Below are 22,789 nucleotides of genomic sequence, written 5' to 3' on the forward strand. Positions count from 1 at the left end.
CTCCTTCTCCAGTTTCCATTCACCAACACAGCATCCTGCCGTCTCCAAGGATCCTGAATTCCAAGGCTGCTCCATTCATTCTCTCCGGTGGGCGGGGTGGGTGCTCTGAGGGACTCAAAGTCTGTCTGGGGCTTGGGGGTGTGGCAGCAGGGTGCGTCCATAACTTTCTTTCCAAGACCCCCATCCCACCTCAGACTTCCCACTGGCTCCAGTCGTTTCCTGTTCACATCTAGTTCCCATAGCTCCAACATATTAATCTTCCTGGGCCACTCTGACCAGCTGAGCCTACTACCCAAAACCAGATGCTCCAAAACGCGGCACTCAGAACAGCCTGACCTAGGATTCTCAAACAAATGCCATCTAGGGGTTTAGGTTGGATATAAAGAGTACACTGGACAGAAAAAAAGGTCCCAGGAACAGCCTGATGCACACAAGAGCTAATCACAGAACAGATGTGTAGCCAAGTGGATCAGGACAAGGAAGGAGTGCAACAACCAGGTCAGCGACCGTCAGAGGCCATATGACATCTCCGCGTGGAGGTGTCAACCATATTACAAGTGGAAAAGTGCAGAACGGCTCCGCCACGGTGCCCCAGCAACCTCACCCTCCCCTACACAGCCCCGGAAGCAGATGTGTCCTGGAGGAGCACCTCACGCCCCTCCCGGAGCACGAGAGGAGGGCCTGAGGAGCACCAGGAGGCTGTCTTAGTCTGTTCCGGCTGCTGTAACAGAATACCACAGCCCGGATGGCTTACAGACACCAGAAATTGATTTCTCACTTTTGGAGGCTGGAAGTCCAAGATCAGGGTGCCAGCACGGTGGGGTGAGGGCCCTCTTCCGGCGTGCAGGCTTCTGACCGTACCCTCTCCTAGTGGAAGGGGCAAGGGAGTGCTCTGAACTCTCTTTTATAAGACTCCACCCTCACAACTCAAGCACTCCCAAAGGCCCTACTTGAACACCAACACAATGGCCATGAGGATTCCAACATGTGGATTCTGGGGAGACACAAACTCTCAGACCATGGCAGAGGCCAACTCCCATCGGCCTCCCGCCCTCTCTGATTGCCTCCCAGGTTCTGATGAAGTATGGGGCCTTCCACACACACCACCCTGCTCTGAGTAGATGTCCAGAACATAAACCCACACAGACTTGGCTTCACAGCAGCAGGGTGCCTGCAACTCACAGTCACTGGTCCCTTTTATTTCAGTGTCACCCTTTCTGGTGTGTGGTTCACAAGCATTTGGGGACGCTGGCTCCTTTGTCTGTATAGGTAATCTATCATCTAAATCTGAAAGTGATTTGTCATATCTTTATAGGTCAAACGGGTCAGGCCTTGGCCTTGCCTTGTCCTCTGTGTGTGAGCCGGTGAAGAGGACAGTTCGTTACCAAAGTTCGCCTTTCCGACCTCACTTGTTCTTATGCACAGACTGTCTCATCTTCCTCCACTAAACCCTCCACCCCAGGGAGCAGAGCGGGCGCTTGTCTTCAGTTTTTCCAGCTCCAGGTAGAAGGCTTTACACGTTGGCAGTACTCAATAAATACTGTCAACATCTCACTCAACTATCTTGTCCCTGAGCTACCGGCAGATAACCTGCCAGCTCTCTGATTTCACAGAACCAGCAAGCAAAATCATGTGAGTTTACAAAAAGAGAGACTTGCTTAAGGCCACATCTTCAGGCACCAAGATTGGCTACTGACGTTACTGTGATGTTCTGTAAAGGAAAATATTGTATCCATATTTCTTAAGGGAGAAAACGTTTTCCAAACCAAGAGAAAAATTATTTCTAAAAGGCAAATATCCTGTGAGAAATTAAGGAAGTGTTCAAGGAATGAGGAGGACATATCAAAAGGACAGAGCTGATAAAGAAACCAGTTTGCAGTTTGAAGAGGCTCCCACCAACCAAATCTGGGACAATCTGAGCAACAACAAAAAATAAGAAGAACATATTGCAACTCACTGAATAAAATAAGAATCCATGACTCCAAACTGGCAAATCTATAAATGAGAAGAGCTCGCCCGCACATCAGATGCCCACCCAAAACACGGGAGGACCTAAGTCACCAATGGACACTGAAGCTCACGAGAAGAAACTGATCAGAAACAGGGCATTTACATAGTCTCAATCTCCCCACAAATTACTACTATTAATTAAAGCTACATTATGCTGAAGAAACCCAGATGGTACCACCCCTTAACCGAGTATAAAGTCAACATCAGCAGCCCTGGGATGAACAGGACACGTGTGCCCCTGTCTGTGATGCACCACCTCTGCGGTACTCCCGCTGAAAATGCAGAACCTGAAGCAAATCAAGAGAAAACATCAGACAAACCCAAACTAAGGGGTAATTTTAAAATAACTGGCCTGTGCTCTTTAAAAATACCAAGGTCAAGAACCACAAAACGTTTATTAGATGTGAAATGAATGCACTATCTCTACTGTTCTAATACTTACTGAGCACCTTCTATGTGCCAAGTGCTGTTCTAGGTAATGGGGATCAAGATGGACAGAGTCCCTACCCTCCTGGAGTTTACATTCTGGCAGGCGGAGGATGGCAGGAGGGCACATAACAAATAGGCAAACAAGGTAAAGTGACAGAGAGCAATGGGCCTAGGGCTGGGGCTGGTTGGTGGCAGAAGGCTCCCCTCTCTGCGTGCACTCCTGCCCCGGAGCGAGCCTGGGAAGAGCACGCAAGGCAGGAGGAATAAAGGATGCACAGCCCTGAGACAGGGGCAGGCTTGGCAGTTTGAGAAGCACCGAGGAGTCGCTAGATGAGGAAAGAGGTCTGTGCACAGGCAGGGGCGCGGGAAGGAGATTGTGTCTGAGCGAACCCAACTAAGGCCAAGTGGGGCTGTAAGCAGAGGGACAAGATCAACTCCACGTGTGTAAAGGGGAGAGAGACTGGATTATAAGAAATAACAGATTGAAGAGAATGGATCATAAGAAGCAACTAACATGAAGAAGCTGGAGAAACTTGCTGCATCGTCCCAGAGATTCTGCAACTGCAGTCGACAGTCTTTTTCCCTACGAGATTCTAACAGGAAATAGCAGCGTCATTACCAAATCTACATCTACAATAATGGAGTACTGTGTGAGGAATGTATTAGGGTAAATAGTGGGAGCTGACTTTTCCAAAGGAGCACCAACTGGCAAACCTCGCAAAAACCAGCAGACTCTGAAACGCTCAGAGCACCCTCTGGGTCTCCACACCCACCTGTGCCAACGCCACTTGCCGGCTCCCCCCACCCAGGGACCTGTAAGGGCTTAGCATTCCCAGAGACCATTCTGCCAGTTTCAATTTTTAACCAACAGAGCAACATCCTAAAATGTACAAGCTTAAGTATTCACTGCATATTAATCTGCTTTAATTGCTGCCGCTATTGGACTGTTCAAATCAAACTCCAAAACAAAACTCAAAACCAGCCAACCAACTTGTCTACAAAGTAAAACGAAAGATACCTCTGGGAAAGGCTTTCAGTTTCTATCTTTATAACACAAAATTTCTTACGGCTAAGTCAAAGTGTGCAAAAATGTCAATAAAAACCTTCTGTGCACCTTTATAATTTATTGAAATCAATTAAAGCCAAAAACAGTGTTATGAAGACACTTAAGTGGGCAGTTTTAGAACAGAACAAAAATGCTTATTTCAATTCAAGTTACATAAACTGCTAAAAAAAAAAATCTAAGATAGGAAAGCTGACAGATGTTCACAGTGTAAGAGCATTTTTTTTAAGTGGATAAACCTGGAATTTATAAGGGGCAAGCTCAGAAAGAGCAAGAAAGAGAAACAGCAATTTTAGTAACCAATAAGTCTCCCAGCTTTCAAATTAATAGATGTCTCAAAGACTGTTTTTTAAATTTCTTAATAGAGATAACCATGCTTTTCTGCTAAGGTCCCTCTTTTCCAAACTATTTGCAAAACTTATCCCTAACTTGAGTTTTACCCAAATTCATTCATTTTAGGTCTACTAGGGAATTCCTTTTCCTACTAGGGAAAACTGAAACATGGATTTTAAAAATACATATCTGATAAAATTATTTCCAAATGCCCTTCTCTGAAATGTGCTTCCCCCAACCATCACCACCCCCTGCAACCTCACCCTTTTATCCACTTCCATAACAACAGAGGTCAAGCTTCTGTAATCATGTCCAGACCCCCACCTTGACCTTCACCCACCACAGCTGACTGGACACTTCTCACAGGGGAAGCCACCCCATTAGCTGGGTGGAGTGCATGCAATCCTTTCTCCTGGGAAACTGGAACACTGAGATTCTAGTCAGTCTTTTGTGGTCTTAGAATTGAGGGAGAGGGAGGGAGGGAGGCAGGGAGGGAGGAAGGAAGGAATTTTACAGAGAGAATAAAAATTGACAGAAAAATAAATTTGAGACATGGAGAAAGATAAGACCAACTAAGCCTGACAAGAGAATTTAACAGTAAACTGAAGAGACAGCTGCCTCTGTTCCTACAGGCTGTCCAACTCCCAACTCCAGTTCCCTATGAGACTCAGGTATGCTCCTGGCCCTTGCTTTCCATGAAATATCTTCAAGTACTTGCAATAACTCTTCCCTCCTGCACTTCCCACCCATTTTGCTCAAGCAGTTTTAGTGGACGACCCTTACATACAAGCAACAGAATCCTGTTTAGTGCCTGCGGTAAGCAGCCTCCAATATAGCCCCCCCAAACACCTCTAGGTTTTCACACTCTTATGTAACACTGTCCCCTTGGGTGTGGGCCAGACTTGAGCAATGACGGAATGCCATTTCTAACTCAGGTACAGAAAGGCGGCGGCTCCTACCCTAGGGGTCTCTCTTGCCCTCCCAGATCACTTGCTCTAGGGGAAGCCAGCTGCCATGGTGGGAGCTGCCCCTGGAGAGGCTGGCAAGGCAAGGAACTGATGTCTGAAGCCAGCAGCCAACGAGCACCTGAGGCCTTGGAAGGGGATTCTCTTCTCCTGGTTGAGCCCTAAGAGGACCATGGCCTCAGCTGACAGCTCGACTGCAATTCTACCAGAGACCTTGAGCTAAGGTGTGCCCGTGTCCCAACTCACAGACACTGAGAGATGATGAATACTGTTGTTCTAAGCTACTAAATTTGGGGGTAGTTTGTTACACAGCCTGATTAGCCCACGTGCCACAACGAAGAGCCAGCGCAGCCAAAAAAAAAAAAAAAAAAAAAGGTTAATCTCCCTTGGGGAATATTTAACCTTCTGGCGAAAACCAGTGTGAAAGACCCTATCTCCCATCAGGAGACTTTCCTGCCTGCACGCCACCCGGAACGAGCCGTGTGATGCTGGGGAGTAGCCCTCCCAGCAGCTTGGCTGCCTGACCTGAAGCGTGAGGATCTCGGTGGTACTTGATGGTATGAACGCTCCGTGATTCTATGAAGGCTCATGTCTCATACCCAACAAAAACAGCACATTGCTTTTACAGTTCTCAAGACATTATTCTGTCTTCCACGTTACAACTTTGAGTAATCATTTCCCAGAATCCAGAGTATATGCAAAATACTCAAGAAACTGCTCTCCAATGCACATCCATCCATTATGAAATCTTTTAGAACAAATGTCCCCCTGAGGAGCATAATTCATTAAATAAGATGTTTGGGGACTAAGCCACCGATAAGTTCAACATTACCTACTGACTTCAAAACGAAGTTATGCCCCAATGCACGCAGGATCTTTCTAAAACAGTTTCCCTGCACCCTTTCCTGCCCCTTCCCCACTCCCACTCCTCTTGCCCTCGACACCAGGCTGTCTTGGCAAAGTCTTCCCTGACCACATCCCCTCACCACCTAGGACAGAGATCATCATTTCAGCCTCCCTTCTACCTCTGTATATGGTATTGTAATCACTTATCTGCGTATCTGTCTCCCTTAAAGGATCATTAGGTCTTTAAGGGCAAAGTCCGAGCTACATTGATCTTTGCATTCCCAGCATCCAGTGGGGAGCCTAGAACTGATTAGTACTTGGATTGACCAATATCTGTTGACCGGTAGAAGAACTGGACCTTAACCTCCAACAGGGGACATCAAATTCTCGCTCGTATGCAAAATGCCAGCATAGCACTGCCCAAGATAGCCAGGGCTCTGAGCCCAGTCATCACAGGCACCATGAGTTCCCCCTTTAAGTGATGGAAAACAGACGTCTCTCGGCCAACACTTGCTGCTGAATTCCATTTTCTCTCCAACTCCTGCTTCTCCGTGGCTGAAGACAACACATTCTAGAAATACTTCTCACAAGGAATTTACCACTTGCTAGACATGTTAGTTTAAAAGGAAAGGAAGCCCCCCCCCAACTTCTCAGCTTGTCTAGTTCCTCACAGCATTAGCATTCTGCTTATGTGGCCTCTTTTACCTATAATGAGAATTCCAAACTAAACAACTGTCACCACTTCTGAACTCTGGGGAAAAAAAGGAAAAAAGAAAAAAAAAAAAAGCTTTGTGATTAGTTTTGCAGCCACAGTCATCCTACAAACTGATCCCACCCTCAGCAATAACCGGCATTTCAAATAAAAACGGTACTGGGAACGCTATATTCTAGGTAGACTTCCTGGAACAAAACAAGTGAAATGAAGGCCAAGACATCACACCCCAAGTGTCTTATAATAATACCTGAAAATCAGGGAAATTACGTACACCCTCAGGAGCAAACCAAACAACATGGCCAACGCAGGTATCAGTGATCACGCCTACCTGGCCAAAGCGTATAACGAGCAATGGCCCTAAAAACTGTTGGGCTGAAGACATTCAAGAGGAGCACTGCTGTTTACTAAGAGAATAGGATTCAAATTCATATTGGATACCCCTTTATATACTGGTTACCTGTTCACCAAAAGAGGTCTCGTAAGGGCACCTAATAAGAAGCACTTCTGTTCATCGTGTCCCACGCTTTTGTTTTATATGCTTAAAATAAAAGTACTTAAAATATTCTACAATCATCATCTTCTGTCTCAAGTTACATTCCTGGTCCCCACGAACTGCTAATTACCCCTACCTTAAGTGGTACAGAAGACATTTTGCCGTATTTCTTCTTGTGCAAACAAATTCTCTAGACAGCCTGCCCACGAAAGCAGCTGAAAGAACTATGACACACTTCGCTTGGGTAAGGCCAGACCTTCCTTCCCTGAAAGACCTCTTATTTCATGCACACGGGCATATACTGGGCCTCGTAAAACTTCAGATTCACTCTAAAAACAATACTAAACGTCACTTCAGAGGGCCTCAGAATACAGAAGGAACAGAGAGAAAATGACCAAGGTCTGGCTGCCTCTGCATGGCTCATCTCCATGTCACATCCAGATGTGCTATGCGGACCAGGAGGGGCTCATCCTTGTAACTCCAAGCAGTGCTGCTACAGGGCTCTGAGAGCACGTGGACGGGCAGCCCCAGAAGCAGTGCCAGTCCCAACCGCTCCGTTCTCCCATCTTTCTGCCGGGAGCCTTTTTAATCCTGCCGTCAAGGCCCAGGCAGCCGGCTTCCCTCTGAGCTCTGCAGCAAGGCTGCTGACCCCCTTGCTAATCCAAGGCTGCACCTTGACAATGGGGACGCTTCCTAACCAGCGATCTGTGCTACACGGGCGCCGCAGGCGCTGACTACGCACCTTCAACCCTCAGGCTCTGGAGGAACATCTTCAGCTTCAGGAGCCACTTCCATTCTATCTTTACAGGTAACTTCACAACTAAGGGACTGACATTTGGGGTTCAAATATTCATAGAGGCAAGGTTTAACTGTCAGGAATACAGCATCACCACATTTTTTGGAGCTTTCTTCACCTAGGCAAGCTACAAATCAAGACTTGAATTTCTAAACCTCAAATCAAATCAAGTCTTGAAATCAAATGACCTGTTCATCCCCAAACTTTTTCCTCAAGAGTGTAACAGTGCAACACAGATACGACACCCAGAAGGGTTTCCCCCCAAGTTTTCTATTAAGCATGACCTTGAATACCAGACCCTGAATCAAACACCATTTCTGTTCACCCACCACCTGCCTCAGGAAGCCAGGTCGCCCAGCTGCAGTGATGAGATTTGAAAAGGTCCACAAAAATACAAAACTTCACTGAGCACTCAAACCCAGCCAAAGAGACGTCAGAAAACACATCAGAGCTTTACCAACTCAAAGAGACCATCTTTATATTCCTCCTCAAAACAGACTCTCAAAGGAAAGCCCACTGTGAGTACTAAGAAAATATGAAAAACCCACACAAAAAACTAGCTGATATTAAAGTTGAAGTAAAAAATAAAACTGCTGGCTAAAAGAAGAAAAATGTACCACGCCTCTCAGTATTGCACTAAAAAGGGAAAAAAGAAAGGGGAAAAAAAAAGAGAAGGCATACGGAAGATAAACGCATGACTTTTTAATTTGAACAAAGGAATCACACACCTTCCAGGTGCACCCAGAACACCACGGCCCCATCAGCTCAGAGTCAAGGGCACATGTTTCTGTCCACAGTACCACGAGGAGCCCCACCTCAGAGCACGTGCCCGTCCTAAGGAGTCCAAATGAGCACAGAAAGCAGCCCTGTGGGGAAACAGCGGGGTTGTTCACACAGTGCCCCTGGAGCCCGGCATGCCTGCCCGTGGCCTCGGATGTGTGACAGTGACAAACGTGCAGAACCGAGACAAAGGGGAGATAGCGCTGTCCCCTCGCAGGCTGCAGCCCATGCTCACCCGGCTCCACCCACTCTTGTCTTGTCCTCACACTCCATCCTCAACTCCCTCCATCCTTCCCTCTGTTCCTGTCACAGTGCCTTTTTACCCCAGACACAAGAATAACTTCCATTTTCGAAAAACCCAACTTAGGCTTCAACAAAGGCTCCTTCCAGAACATTCTTGGTTAAATGAGAGATGACGATGAGGTCCAGTCGTCCAGTGTCTCCTGGTTCCACACCAGAAGCCCACAGGGCCTCTCCCCAACAGGCCACCCCCACTGACCCTGAAAACCACAGCCCCGCGCGCCGTCCAGCCCCAGTCATTCTCAAGGGCACAAGGCACCCAACGTGGCCCAGGAGCAAAGGCACTGACCACTCGTGGGGCCGTGACCGCCCGGGGGTCTTGCACAGGGTCGTCCCCACCCACCCCCACCTCCTCGAGGCCGCCGCAGCCCCTCCGCACACGCTCTGTTCAAGTCCTGCACTCCCCAAACCCAGGGGCCACCAACAGCTGCAAAGCCAGCGACTAAGCAGTGTCCCTCCCGCTGCGGAGGAGACACTACATAGCGCACGGGGTCTGCACCCGGGTGCAGGGCTCAGACAGAACCACCAGCCTCCACGGAAGAGAACGGCGTGCACAGCAAGGACCCGTGCTCTCCTCCTCCAGTTCAGAGCTGTGCAGTTGATACTTCAAGTCACACTTCTGAAAGGCAGCTTTGTTATGCTTCCTCCAGACTTCCGACAAAATGCAAGACACAGAAAATTAGACATTAGATTTACCTACAGAAAAGAGTCAAATGTATGCTAACATTAACGTAAACGTCCCTCTTCATTGCCTTTAGCTCTCGAAGACAGAAGGCAATCTCCAATTCTGTAGAGACCCTGTTTACCAATGTCTTTCAAGCAAAGGAGTAACAAGAACTACACATTAAAATAACGGCCCATCACTTACACACAGCTTGAGGGGAAAAAAAAGATTATCCGCATAAACTGACAAAAATAATTGCTCACTATAAATGAAGGAACTGCTTGATGAATGTGTGAGTTCGAAATTTTTGAAGCTGAATTTAAACACAGCATCACAACTTCAACTCTCATCCTAGATTTCAGCAGGACACACAGGGAGCCCTAAAACCTGGACTCGTAAGCAACTGTACAAAATCTAGATCCACATCTAAAAACCAGAGATAGTTCAAAGGACAACTGCGATTACACTTAATTCAATAGCTGTCATCAACTAGTATCCTAAGTCAAGGTTCATTCCTGGACAGAATCCTAAATGTGGGGTGAAACCTTTTCTTGAGGTGAAGGACAGACCTCTTAACCTATCCATCCATGCACTAATTCCCCTGATTAATGCTAAATTTGCAGAGTGAGACAAGAGTTTATCAAATATAATCACAATATCTTTAATAGCTTCTCTTTCCCCACCAGGAACAGAATCATCCATCCACAAGAAAACGTGCTTACAAAATGTTTCAAACACTACACACTGTTGCAACACACAGCTATATTACATGTGAACTCCCATGCCGAGTACTTCCTATTTATCCTCCTCAGAGACACAAGGTCTATAATCGGAGGTGTCCAAAATAGAAGTGACTTGCATTTCACCATCCAACTGAGATTTCTGTAAAGCTCACGAAGCAATCTGGCAAGGATGTAATTGCAGTTGCTAACAATTATCTTTAGTGTACTCCAGCTGTACTTCTCTCAGTACCAGGAGCCAGCTGACATGTCTGCGGAGGCTGGTACATCTCTGCTGAGCATGGCACTCACATCTATCACACCCAATGAGCCCCCACTATACAGCCCAAGTAGGGGACAAAGACCACAAAAGAATGACCCAGGAATTAAAATTACATATGTTAGGTAATGTGTCTATCAAATAATGAAATCAGGTTGAATTTTTTTTAATCAAAGTAGGATAACCAGAGGAGACTAGACACTTATCCCAGAGATGTTACCATTGACCAAATATTTTAGAACTCCCTTTCAGTACAATTTTTGAGCCATATGAAAAACAAATAAAAAAACAAAGTTTCTTTACAAAGTCAAAACTGTTGTACAGAATGTCAATATTCTGACAAAGGTGAAGAATAAAGGATTTCAAGGTTTTCCACTCCAGTATTTAAGTGTAACCTCCCCAGCAAGGCAACAGAGAGGCCCAAAATGTAGCAATTTGGAACTGACCGTCCCTGAGATGATCTCTCTTCTCAGAGTCACCAAGAGACTTTCTAGGCAAACTCTTGCTGACTGAGGAGCCTGCCAATTTGTCAGCTATCAGACCAACCACACTCGATTTTAGCTTCAGCACACCCCTTTTTCCAAGCTGGCAGAGAGCAAAAGAAGCCCCAGAAGAAGTAAAGGAAGGGAGCCATACGAAACAGCTATCAGCAGCACAAGCAGCTGAGAAAGGGAACAGAGGGCGAGGTCTCCCTGACCTCTCTGCAGCTGTGGACCCAGCCAGTCAGATTCTTCCATGAAAAAGATTGGCACAAACCGCCCCAAAAAACTCGCTCAGGGCTTCCTGTGCTTATTTTTCAGCCCATCAATTCCTCTTTATTTAAAGCAGTATTTTAATATAATAAAGCACCTGTATGCATGCCTCAAAAACCTTATTCTTTGAAGAATTTTGTTTTTTAAATCCCTGGCCTTACCCTCTCTGTCAGGGCACAGGCTGACGTTCCCAGGAACCCAGTTCCACGGGCAGCCAGCCAACCGGCCGGCTGGCTGGAGGGGCCGTGTATCCCCAGGAGTTGGAGAAGCTGTCTCAAATACTCATCCCACTTTCACTGCATGGCATCATGGTATGACTTTGGAAAGATGCAACCCAGAAGGGCAATAAATGCTAGAAAGAGGATGATTTCTATTCCAAATTCTACTGCCACCAAGCTCCCACTCAAAGGTCACAGAGCTCTGCAAAACCTCATCCCACCCAGCTCTAAAATTCCACTTATCCTTCCGGTACTACCCTGAACGCTTGATATGTTGGTAGGATGAGCCCCTTGGCTTCTGCCTTCTCTGGCTATGGAAAGTTCAAACACAGGTTGCTGTAGCTCTTGCAGCACACTGCATATTTAATCCAAGAAAATCAACATGAGAGCCATGTTCATAATGACATACGTGCATCTAGTACTTTCTGGTTTATTAAGCATTTTAGTCTCATTTTAGGTCCCTTGGGTCATATGTCAAGGCAGTATTTTTTTTTAATAAATTTACTTATTTATTTAGGGCTGCGTTGGGTCTTCGTTGCTGCGCGCGGGCTTTCTCTAGTTGCGATGAGCAGGGGCTGCTCTTTGTTGCAGTGCGTGGGCTTCTCACTGCAGTGGCTTCTCTTGTTTCAGGGCACGGGCTCTAGGCGCAGAGGCTTCAGTAGTTGTGGCTCGCGGGCTCTAGAGCTCAGGCCCAGTAGTTGTGGCGCACGGGCCTAGTTGCTCCGCGGCATGTGGGATATTCCCAGACCAGGGCTCGAACCCATGTCCCCTGCACTGGCAGGCAGATTCTTAACCACTGCGCCACCAGGGAAGCCCTCAAGGCAGTATTTTTAAGCACGCTTTTTTAAGCAGAGAGGAAAGTGGCTCACTAGGGCAGAGGTCCCACAGCAAAGGCAGAGTCATGTCCGGGGCACAGACCTCCTGATTACTGGGCTCCTGCTCCTTGCCCTCCATCAACTTCACAGACCCAGAGGCACATTCTGTAAACCCCCTGGGAAGAGCCTTCTCTCATTCTTCAGGAAAGGCAGGATAGGACAACAGTGGTTCTTGGAGCACAGAGAGGAAATGATCTCCTACCCAAGACTCCCAGCAACAAACTCAACATTTCATGATGACGCGAAAGGCTGCAGGGAGAGCGAGCTCTCTCCCTCCTTCCAGCTACCAGCTGAAAATGATACTGAAAGCACGAGAGGCTCTAACATCAAATGTTGGTGCCACAGACTTACCCTGGGTGCCTAGATGTTGAATCGTTAAAGGATCTGTATTTTGAAGTATGACAAGCATGATACTGTGAATTGCTCTCTTGTGAAAAATACCAAACACTGCTTCCTTAAAGGTAAGTCCAACACTATATGCCTGGAGCTAAATCTCTGACCCTGCGTGATTAAAACAGGATTTCAAAGCTGCTCACGTGGCTTGCCTCTCATTATAGTTTTCCTTTTGGTTCTGCCCTTTTCTGGATAGGAATGGATTTAATCTTTTTTTTTAATTTATTTAATTTATTTATTTATTTTTGGCTGCGTTGGATCTTCATTGCTGTGTGCGGGCTTTCTCCAGTTGTGGTGAGTAGGGGCTACTCTTCGTTGCGGTGCATGGGCTTCATTGCGGTGGCTTCTCTTGCTGCAGAGCATGGGCTCTAGGCACGCGGGATTCAGCAGCTGTGGCTCGCGGGCGCTAGAGCGCACGCTCAGTAGTTCTGGGGCACGGGTTTAGTTGCTCTAAGGCATGTGGGATCTTCCTGGATCAGGGCTTGAACCCTTGGATTCTTAACCACTGTGCCACCAGGGAAGCCCTGGATTTAATCTTTCTGTTGTTAGTTTCATCTAGCCAGAAATGTGAAAGCAATTCATCTCCTTAAGATGATAGAAACAATCAGCTTCGTAGAAAAGGGTGAGAAAATCTACAATTCCAAAAAATTATTTAATCTTCACTCCTCCCTAAAAGGAGCAGAAAAGTAAAAATCCTATTCGCAAAGTACTGTTAGCCAAAAGCACACAGGCAACAACTGAAACTCTGAAAACAAGACAGGCGTGGGCCAGGCACAGATCACTCCCTCCCTAAGTAGCTATCACAGGGTAGTTGAGGTGTGACGCTCTAGCAAGTAAGGATAAATTGGACCCCAACTCTGCTACTAACTAGCTGTGGAAACTTGAGCAAATTTCTTAACATTTAAGGCTCGATTACCTCTCCTGTAAAATGAGGAGAAAGATGTGAAGAGATTCACTACCCTCTTCCAGGATCTGCATGACCTGCGCAAGAGACTGCACCTTCCAAGATTCAGCTTCCTCATCCATAAAGTGAGGGGCAAATGACTCCCTGATTCTAAATTAGGAAGGAAAATAAGTGAGTGGAATGGAGGTCAGGGGGCCACAATCATTGCTCCATGGAGCCACCACCGTATGCAGTTAGCCCACACTCGGTCGGAACATCTTCACAAACCTCACAGGCAGCATTGCTAATAAATTTTAGCCTGGAAGCAAAGTCTACAGGCATGGTTTTGCCCGTCAGGCTGGAAAGGTTAAAGTGGGACCGAGACTCGAGAAAAAGAACGCAGAAGGGATCAATTTCCATAGGCTGCAGACAGCGCAGAAACCAAGGGCAGGAGTCCAAGCTCCTGCTCCAAACAGGCACTTAGGTCTGTTACCAGCTCTCTTGTCGCCCCAGCCTTACAGCAGTTGGCTTCCCCAGCTACCCTGCGGTGCCTAGGGGAGCGCCTCAAGCTTCCAGCTTCCCTGGCCGTGGGAGGTTCAGATACCAGTGCCATATATCCCAGAACACATTTCACATTTAATCCAAGAAAGTCACATGAATGGCTATGTTCATAATCACATTTGTTTATCTAGCGTTTTTTGATTTATAATCATCTTAGTCTCACTTTGATCCTTAAGGACGTGAGACCACAGCTAAAGCCATTCATCTGAAGAGACATCTGAAATAAGACTAAACATATCACGCTGTTAAACAGATTTCCACCAGCCATTGGTTTCCTTTCAGTTTGGGTGTGTTTTTTTCTTTTGTCATGCTTTGAAATCTTTCTTCAGTTTCATTTTCAGGATATCACCTTATCTGCTTACCTCTCAGGTTAAAACGCAAACCAACCAAAAAGTTTCACATCCACTCTGCTTTCATTATTACAAGTCTTATTCATTCTCTACTTCCTTCTGCTTCCTCTCACTCAATAAATACACACACTGATGCTCTGACTCTGATGTCCTTCAGTGGCTGGCTTCACTCATTCATTCAACAAATATTTAAAGCGGTTCTTCAAGGTATCAGGCACTACTGTAAGCACTAAGGTTACATCAATGAACAAAAAAGTTCTAGCAGAACTTATACGCTAGAGTAGAAATATTATTACAATACATACATATGTGTATACAATGTACTACAGGTGACATGCAGTTAAGAAATCATAGTGCACAAAATGTATATTAGGATTGCTGATGGGGTGACCAGAGGAATGTTAAAGTGGGGTGATTGGGAAGGCCTCACTGAAAAAGTGAGGCTTGAACTAAGACTGAAGGGGCTGAGGCGGGGCTGGCCAAGAGAACACATGGAGAAGAGCATTCCAGGCAGAGCGACAGAGCAGAGGTCCTGGAGTGACAGCATGTCTGGTGTGTTCAGGGAACAGCACTGAAGGAGGCCAGTGTGGCTAGAAAGAGCTAGTGATTGAGGAAGGCAGGCAGATCACAAAGGGCCTTGGAGTCCACTGGAAGGACTCCACTGTCAAGTTCACTGTAAGGCTTTTACTCCATGTGACATAAGGAGTCGCTGCAGTTTTTTGAGCAGAGGAGTGATGTGTTAAAGTTCTGAAAAGGATCTCAGCACAGCTGCAGTGTTGAGAACAGACTGTGGTGGGTAAGGGGAGAAGCAGGGAGACCAGTCAGGCTGCTTAGATTGCAACAGCAGGAGAGGTTTTAAGAAGGAGTCAGACTCTGGATATATTTTGAAGATAGAGAGTCATGCCTTCCTAGCAGACTGGATATGAGATGAGGGAGCTATTGGATTGTCAAGGATGACAGTTGATCCTTGGATGAAGTGGCTCCCAATCATTTTGAGGTTTGAGTTTGTCAACCCAAACTGACACTCTGGTACAGATGTTAACAATTATCCTGATTTATTTAGTCTCACCGAATTTTAAATTCTCTTCAGTCCATTCCTCTGCTTCTCCTCCCACAAAAATAATCTAATCTGGTAAATCCAGCATGTTACAGATGGAGGAAGTCCTTCCCAGAGAAACCATGGATACGACACAGTGACACAGAGCCTACCCCAGAAGGCAACCCCACACTAGTTAATATTTAGTTAATATTTGATGGCTAGTCAAGCAACAATGGAAAGTTTCCACTAGTCATTTATTGGCTCCATAACTTTGGGCAAGTCATTTCTCCTCTCTGCCTCATTTCTTGGTCTTAAAGTAAGGATAATATTACCCCCAGGGTTACTGCGATGACTGAATGAATGAGCTGATGTCAAGCATTAAAGCAGCATCCATCACAGAGTAAGCAATATGTAAGCGTTGTACTTATTACCATCACTGTTGCTAAGTGTTTTTGTTTTTTCTCAATCTCACAGTAATTTTACCAGGAGTAATACCTGGGTAACTGATGAGTCTAATATAAATTTCTAAAACAGGAATAACCTAACACTAAGGTACACTAAATACAAAGGCAGGCAAGTTGCCTGTGGGCATCATGGAAGCCTAACACAGTCACTGAAATTCTACAAACATTACCTGCTGTGTTTGGGCAGGGAAAACATGAACCTCGTATCTTTGTGCTCTAAAGAAACTAACCTAACCCAGCTCCATGAACTTCTCTGAACCTTCCAAGACTAGCTGTCTGGAAGATCTTTCAGGGTATAAGAAATATGGTACTTAGGCACTTCAGCTTTTGTTACCTACTGAAATCAAGAACTCCTGAGATGCAGTTTTTACATGTTTACTAATCACCTAATAATCAGAAGTTAAAATACAGATATATATGTATATCTATACACTACAACTTAAGCAAACCTATTCTCTTCTCCCAGCCTCGGACAGAATGAATTTCCACGGAAAATGCCCCTGAACAACAATGACACTTCCAAGGCTCACCCAGCCAGCGATTTTCAACCCAGCTGCATCTTAGAATCACCTGGAGCGCTTTACACATACTAATGCCAAAGCCCAGTCCTAGATTTCTGCTCTAATTGAAACTGTTGAGAATGGCCAAATAGGTAAATACTACAAGTATTATTGACTGAATGTGGCAGACAGAGAGAACATTGTTGAAATAGTGAATTAGTATTTCTGGGTTTAAACTAGCCTCATACCAACTGGGTTCTGGGGTGAGAAGCCACTACAGCCCAGATTAGAAATCGTCTACAGCCCAGATTAGAAATCCTCTTAACCTGCTCTATAGTCTCTCAAACCTCCCCAAACCTCCAAAACAAGAGCTGCTGCTCTTCCAAATGTTTTCTCAAAAGCGAATGATGACCAAAACTTAGATTTCTTCCAAATGAAAGAACACAACACTACTCTATTTTTTTCTGGCAAAATCCTTCTAAGCCTTACTGCCGAATAGCTGATTACAATTACTTTTATTTTCCTGTTTCCTTACTATAGGCAATAATAACACGCAGCCTGGGTCTAAGAAATGAGAGTCTTCCTTTCGTTTGTATTATTTTAATCCATTATTTAAAACACAATGCCTCTACCTGATATTAGGGCACAACATAAGGGAGAAATTATCTTCAATGCTCCAACATTATATAGGACTAAGTGATGATTTCCTACAACAAAATCATTCATTCATTCCTTTAAAACACAATATTTAGTGTTTATTACATGCTGGCCACTTCTTTCAGGTGCTTGAGACCATAGGAATGATCATGACAGACCGAACTTAATATCCTGCTAGATGCTTTTAAACGCATAAATTTAAAAATAAAGTACGGTTATAGTTCAAAGGCAACTAAAGAGTAGGTCAACATAATGGAAGTCTGAAATAACACCACTAGAAATGTCATACTGAGCCCTAATTTACTAAGTGCCTACTATAAACCAGACATTGTTTTAGTCTCTTTTACATATGGTACTCATTTAATAAAGTTGTTGTCCTAAAAAGAAGAATTTACTATTTAGAAGAAATTAAATGAGGCCAAACAATAAGAAAATTCTTCCCTTTGGTAGAGTTTAAATTTGGTTTTGCACACTACATGGAATGTGCCATCCTAAAAGCGACAAGAATAAATTACGATAGGCTTGTGCCAATTCATTCACACAAGAAATTTTTTCAGATTAGTTCAACCACATCAACTGTGAAAAGATTCAATGGTTAAAAAAAAAGTCAAGTTGTCATAAAAATATATTTCCAATTTTTAAGGTGAAAACTTATAAACTGTATGATGCATAAACTACCCATCTGTAGATATTAAACCACGTCGCTTATTGATAAGATGGTACTAATAAAGGTACTGTAAGACCAATAAAATAAACAACCATTACTAGGCGCAGCGATCAGTCCTTTAACTTCCTTTACAAACACTAATCCAAACCAAAAGTCATTCAAATCAATCAGAAATTCACGGGACTGTAATTCAGCCCCAAGCAAAAACGAGGGGACTTATTCCAAAGCTCTCTGCAAATCACTGTGATAATACCGTAAAGAAAAAATTTTTAAAAATTCTGGTGAAGCTATCTGACTGCAGTCTCTTAAACCGCCCCCCCCCCAAAAAAAAGCTTTTTGTTGGTGGTGTTTTGGGGAGGTTAGTTTTTCATGGAAATGGGCTGAAGGCCAGCAAGTGGGATCAACTGGCGAGTTTCCGGGCAGCTGACCCAGGCACCCAGTCCTCGGCCTGCCCAGGGTCCCCATACCCTTCGCCTTTCGGAGGACGGACGACCTCACCCTTCTGCGCGCAACTAGACAGGCGGCTCCGCCGGACAGACGGCCGGAGCCCGGCCTGGACCCCGCCCAGGCCCGCTCTCGGGGGCGAAGACCCTGGCCCTCTCGCGGGGAAGAACCGAGAGCAACGGCCGCCGGGCGGGATGCGGGGCGCGCGCTCAGGCGGCGCGGGGCGTCGGAGGAATCGGAGGGACCCCCGCCCGCCCGCCTCACCGTCGATGTTCTCCCGGTCGCTGATGTGCTGCAGGTTGCAGCCCGTGTCCTCGCGGCTCAAGTCGGCGTCGGGCCGGCAGGACTCCAGCCGCGAGTGGGCATTCCTGCGGAGCTTGGGGCTGGACGACACGCAGCACGAGGCGGTGTTCCCCATGGCGGGCGCCCCGGCCCCGGCGCGGCCCCGGGTCAGCAGCGGCGGCGGCGGCGCGGCCTCGCCATGGGCGGCCCGGCTCCCCTCGCCCGGCCCGGCGGCCTGTCCGCGGCGGAGGAGCGCCCGCGCCCGCGCGACTGCGGCCGCCCGGCCCGGCTCACCCCGCCGCCGCCATGGCGGGCGCCGCGCAGCCGCCTCCGCTTCCCGGTCGGCCCGGCTCCGCGCCGGCGGCCGCAAGCGGTTCCGGTTCAGGGGGCGCGGCCGCTCGGGACGCGGGGACGCGGGAACTCGGGGACGCGGGGCGAACGCGGGCGGCGGGAACGCGGACAGCCGTGGACGGCGGGAACGCTGGCAGCGGGGAGGAGCAGCGCCGGGCCTGGGCGTGGGCGGCCGCGGGGACTCTGGGCCCGGCCCTCCCGGCCCCGCCCTCCCGGCCCCGCCCTCCGCGCCGTTTCTCGCCCCGCCCCCCGCGCCCTCAGCGCCCCGTCCCCCGGCACCGCCCCGCCCTCTGCCCTGGAAGCGGATGCGCTACCGAGGAGGGGGCCCTCCCGCGGGCCCGGGCAGCGCGGCGGCGTCGCGAGGGACTGGTGCGGGGAAGAGAGGTTCGTGCGGCGCCTGGGCCTCGGGGTAGGGGCCGCGGGGCGGCTCCGGGCTGAGCGGGGGCGGTGGGGTGGAGCGGAGTGAGGGGCTTTTTTTCTCTTTTATGCGCTGAGAGGCAGCTGGGCAGGGTGGGGGCGCTCTCCTGTCCTGAGCCGCCTGTCGTCTGCCCGGAATGCACCTTGGGCCCGGGCGGCGCCGCGCTCCCCGCAGGTTACCGTCAGATCCGTTCAGTAGTGCCTGCTCTCCTGTTCCCCCGATCTCGTGGGCCTTGCGTGTGGGGACTCTGGAGGGTGGTCCCCGCCCCTCCACCCCCAGTGCATCGCTGCACCTTCGCCTGTCGGGGGGACAAAGTAAGGCGGCAGAAACAACCCTCCCACCTTTTCCAGGTGGCCAGGGCAGGCGTGCTGAGGGGAGACGCGGGGACAGAATGCTTTGAACAGGAGAAACCTGGCGCAACCCATTTTCCATATGAGGAAACTGAGGTACAGAGACACGAAGTGTTAGTGACGGACGCAGGTACTAACTGGGAAGAAAAGTAAGGGAACTAATATCCAGCATCAGCAATGTGTGTACATCTTGCCAAAGGCAGTGTAAGCATGATTTTGTCTAATTCTGGACGACTTTAACCTTTTTTTAACTTGTGCTCCCCCCGGTCTCTCAGTAATGTTTATTACATTTATTAGTCCGTATTTTTAAAAGTTCCATGCTCTGAACTGTATTATTGCCATTTGTTGGGTTAAGTGGTGGGTGTCCTTGTCCTGAGTTGGCCTGCTGGTCCCCTCTGCAACCATGACTGTACTGTAATGGGGATTGATGGGCGGCCAAAGGTAAGACAGTTTACATCCCACCCCCTTACCTGTGAGGTCGATTCTGGTATCATCACTCTTTCCTTTTTGTATGTGCCGGAATGGCCTCCTCCTCCTCAGAAGAGATTTGCTGAATAAACTGGGAGCTAGTACTCTTAGAACAGGGTGCGGTCCCAGAAGGAACAGAGATTGCATCTGTTAGTAGCCCCAGATGACCCGCCTTTTGGTCATAAAAATAGTCCCCAAGAAATTAGGCAACAGGTAGATCGTGTGGTTTGGGACATATTGGTACCAGGAAAGGCAAAGCATGTTCCCCCAATAGAAATAGAGGAAAAGCCTGGGGGAAAATACCCTTGGCAGAGGTACTATCCTTTAAAGCCTGAGGTCTTGAGGCAGGGGAAGGGGTGGGGATGGGGGCCAACTGCTGCTCACCAAATTCCTAAAACCTGGGCTCATTTGGCCCTGCTAGTCCACTTCTCTAATTCTCCCCATCCAAAAGCCTCCCGGGGATACGGTGATACTGGTTGGTGCAAGACTTACAAGCAGTGCATGAGGCAGTCATCCATCCCATTCACCCAATGGTGCCAAACCTGTACACCGTACTCAAATGCCAGGAGGTGCTCAATACTTCTCTGTGTTAGACCTCAAGGATGTATTTTTCTGTATCCCCCTACATCCAGACTCCCAGTACCTTTTTGCCTTTGAATGGAAGGAACTTGACACCCGGGAAGCTATTCCCTACACTTGGACAGTGCTTCCACAGGGCCTTCGGGACAGCTGCTGTCTTTTTGGAAATGCGATAGGAAAAGAACTGAGGGAACTGAGCCTGAAAAATGGAACTCTGTTACAGTATGTTGATGACCTATTAATAAGGTCCTAAGGTCCTTTACCTAACTAAAAAAGGTGAAGCAAGATTCAGATCAGAATACTGTTAAGGTCCTAAATTTCCTGGCAGAAAGGGGATATAAAGTCTCCCCAACAAAGACTCAGATTTCACAGCAAGAGGTTCAATATTTAGGGTTTGTTTTGACCCCCATCGCATGAGCCCTGGCCATAAATCAGAAAACAGCCATTAATGCATTACCATTGCCAACCACAAAGAGACAGCTCGGAGGCTTTCTCAGAATGGCTGGGTTCTGCCGTATCTGAATTCCAGATTATGGCCTTATAATCAAAGCCCTACAGGAAGCTCTAAAGGGAGAAGAAAGGGAACCCCTCTAATGGAGTAGGGACCACCAGTGGGACTTTGAGACCCTAAAGATTGAGTTGAGTAGGGCACCAGCACTAGGGCTTCCAAATTTAGACAAACCCTTCACCCTATCGATGAGAGGTCAGGGATAGCACTAGGAGTCCTGACCCAAAAGCTGGGAGCAGATCAAAGGCCAGTGGTTTACTTTTCAAAACAACTGGACTCAGCCCCGAGATGCCCCAGCTGCCTACAGGTGGTGGCAGCCACGGCCCTACTGGTCAGTGAGCCTTCTGAGCTCACCGTGGGACAACACCTAGATGCATCAACTCTTCATCAGGTGCAATCTGTGTTAGAAGCCAAAGGACACCATTGGTTAACCAGGGGAAAGTTAGCAAAATATCAGGCTCTCCTGATGGATACCCCTGATATTACTTTAAAGGTGTGCCAAGCCTTAAACCCAGCAACTCCTCTCACAGCTGTCGAAAATGGAGATTTATTGCATCAGTGTACAGAGACAATAGAACAAACTTATTCCAGCAGATCCAGTCTCCTAGATGAACCCCTTGACAACCCTGAGGCTGAACGGTTCACTGATGGGAGTAGTTTTATAGAGATGGGAACCCGAATGGCAGGATGCTATAGTTAGCTTAAATGAAATCATAGAAGCCAAGGCCCCACCACCCCAGACTTCAGCCCAGAAAAATATTTTTACTGATTCTAAATATGGATTCCATGTACTACACGCTCATGCTGCCATTTGGAGAGAGAGAGAGGAATGTTAACTGCTAGAAATTCTTCCATAAAACCTAAAGATTTAATCTTGGCTCTTTCAGAAGCAGTGCAGCTCCCGACCCAGGTGGCAGTAATTCACTGTAAGGGCCATCAGAAGGACGGGTCCTTTATAAGCCAAGGAAATAACAAAGCTGATCAGGCCACAAAACAGGCAGTTCCGTTGCAAGAGCCTGACCAAATCATGGCCCTAATGATTGGCCCCCCTGAACTCCCTGGCCTGCCCCAGTATTCCCCACAGGAACAAGAGAATGCTGAAAAATGGGGCTATAAGAAAGAAAGCACAGGCTGGTATATAAAGGATGACAAGTTTCTTATCCCTGGGGCCCAAGAAAGGAGGCTCATTAAGGGTTTACATGGTGCCACGTACTGTGGGGGGAATACACTGTGGGACTTGATACAAAGGACCTTTTCAGGAAAGGGGCTCAAAGGAACAATAAAATGAGTGACCCTTGCCTGTGATTTGTGTGCCCATAATAATCCGCAGGCCCATCCAATCCCTCCTTCATTACTCAAGCCACTTCAACCCCGTGGGACATACCTGGGGGAAGACTGACAATTAAACTTCACCCAAATGCCCCCACAGTCAGGATATAAATATATTCCTGTGCCTGTCAGTACTTTTATAGGATGGGTGGAAGCCTTCCCCACTCAATCTGAAAAGACCACTGAAGTCTGTAAGTCCCTCTTAAATAAGAAACGATTCCTCGGTTTGGGCTTCTAAAATCCCTCCAGAGCAATAATCGGCCCTCCCTCATAGCGAACATCACCCAAGGCCTATCGACCGCCTTGGA

General features: G+C 47.4%; 1 protein-coding gene across 1 annotated transcript in view; it reads right to left on the reverse strand.

Moving 5' to 3' along the window:
• CCNY (cyclin Y) overlaps window positions 1–18,681 on the reverse strand; it is a 125,496-nt gene extending 106,815 nt beyond the window's left edge. Inside the window, exon 1 of the mRNA XM_082647349.1 lies at window positions 18,461–18,681. Coding sequence (XP_082503475.1) covers window positions 18,461–18,614 — 154 coding nt within the window. The 5' untranslated portion in view covers window positions 18,615–18,681. The remainder of the gene's footprint in view (window positions 1–18,460) is intronic.
• Between the last annotated feature and the right edge of the window lie 4,108 nt (window positions 18,682–22,789).

This window comes from Grampus griseus, assembly GCF_964374135.1.
Source record: "Grampus griseus genome assembly, chromosome: 2".
NCBI lineage: Eukaryota > Metazoa > Chordata > Mammalia > Artiodactyla > Delphinidae > Grampus > Grampus griseus.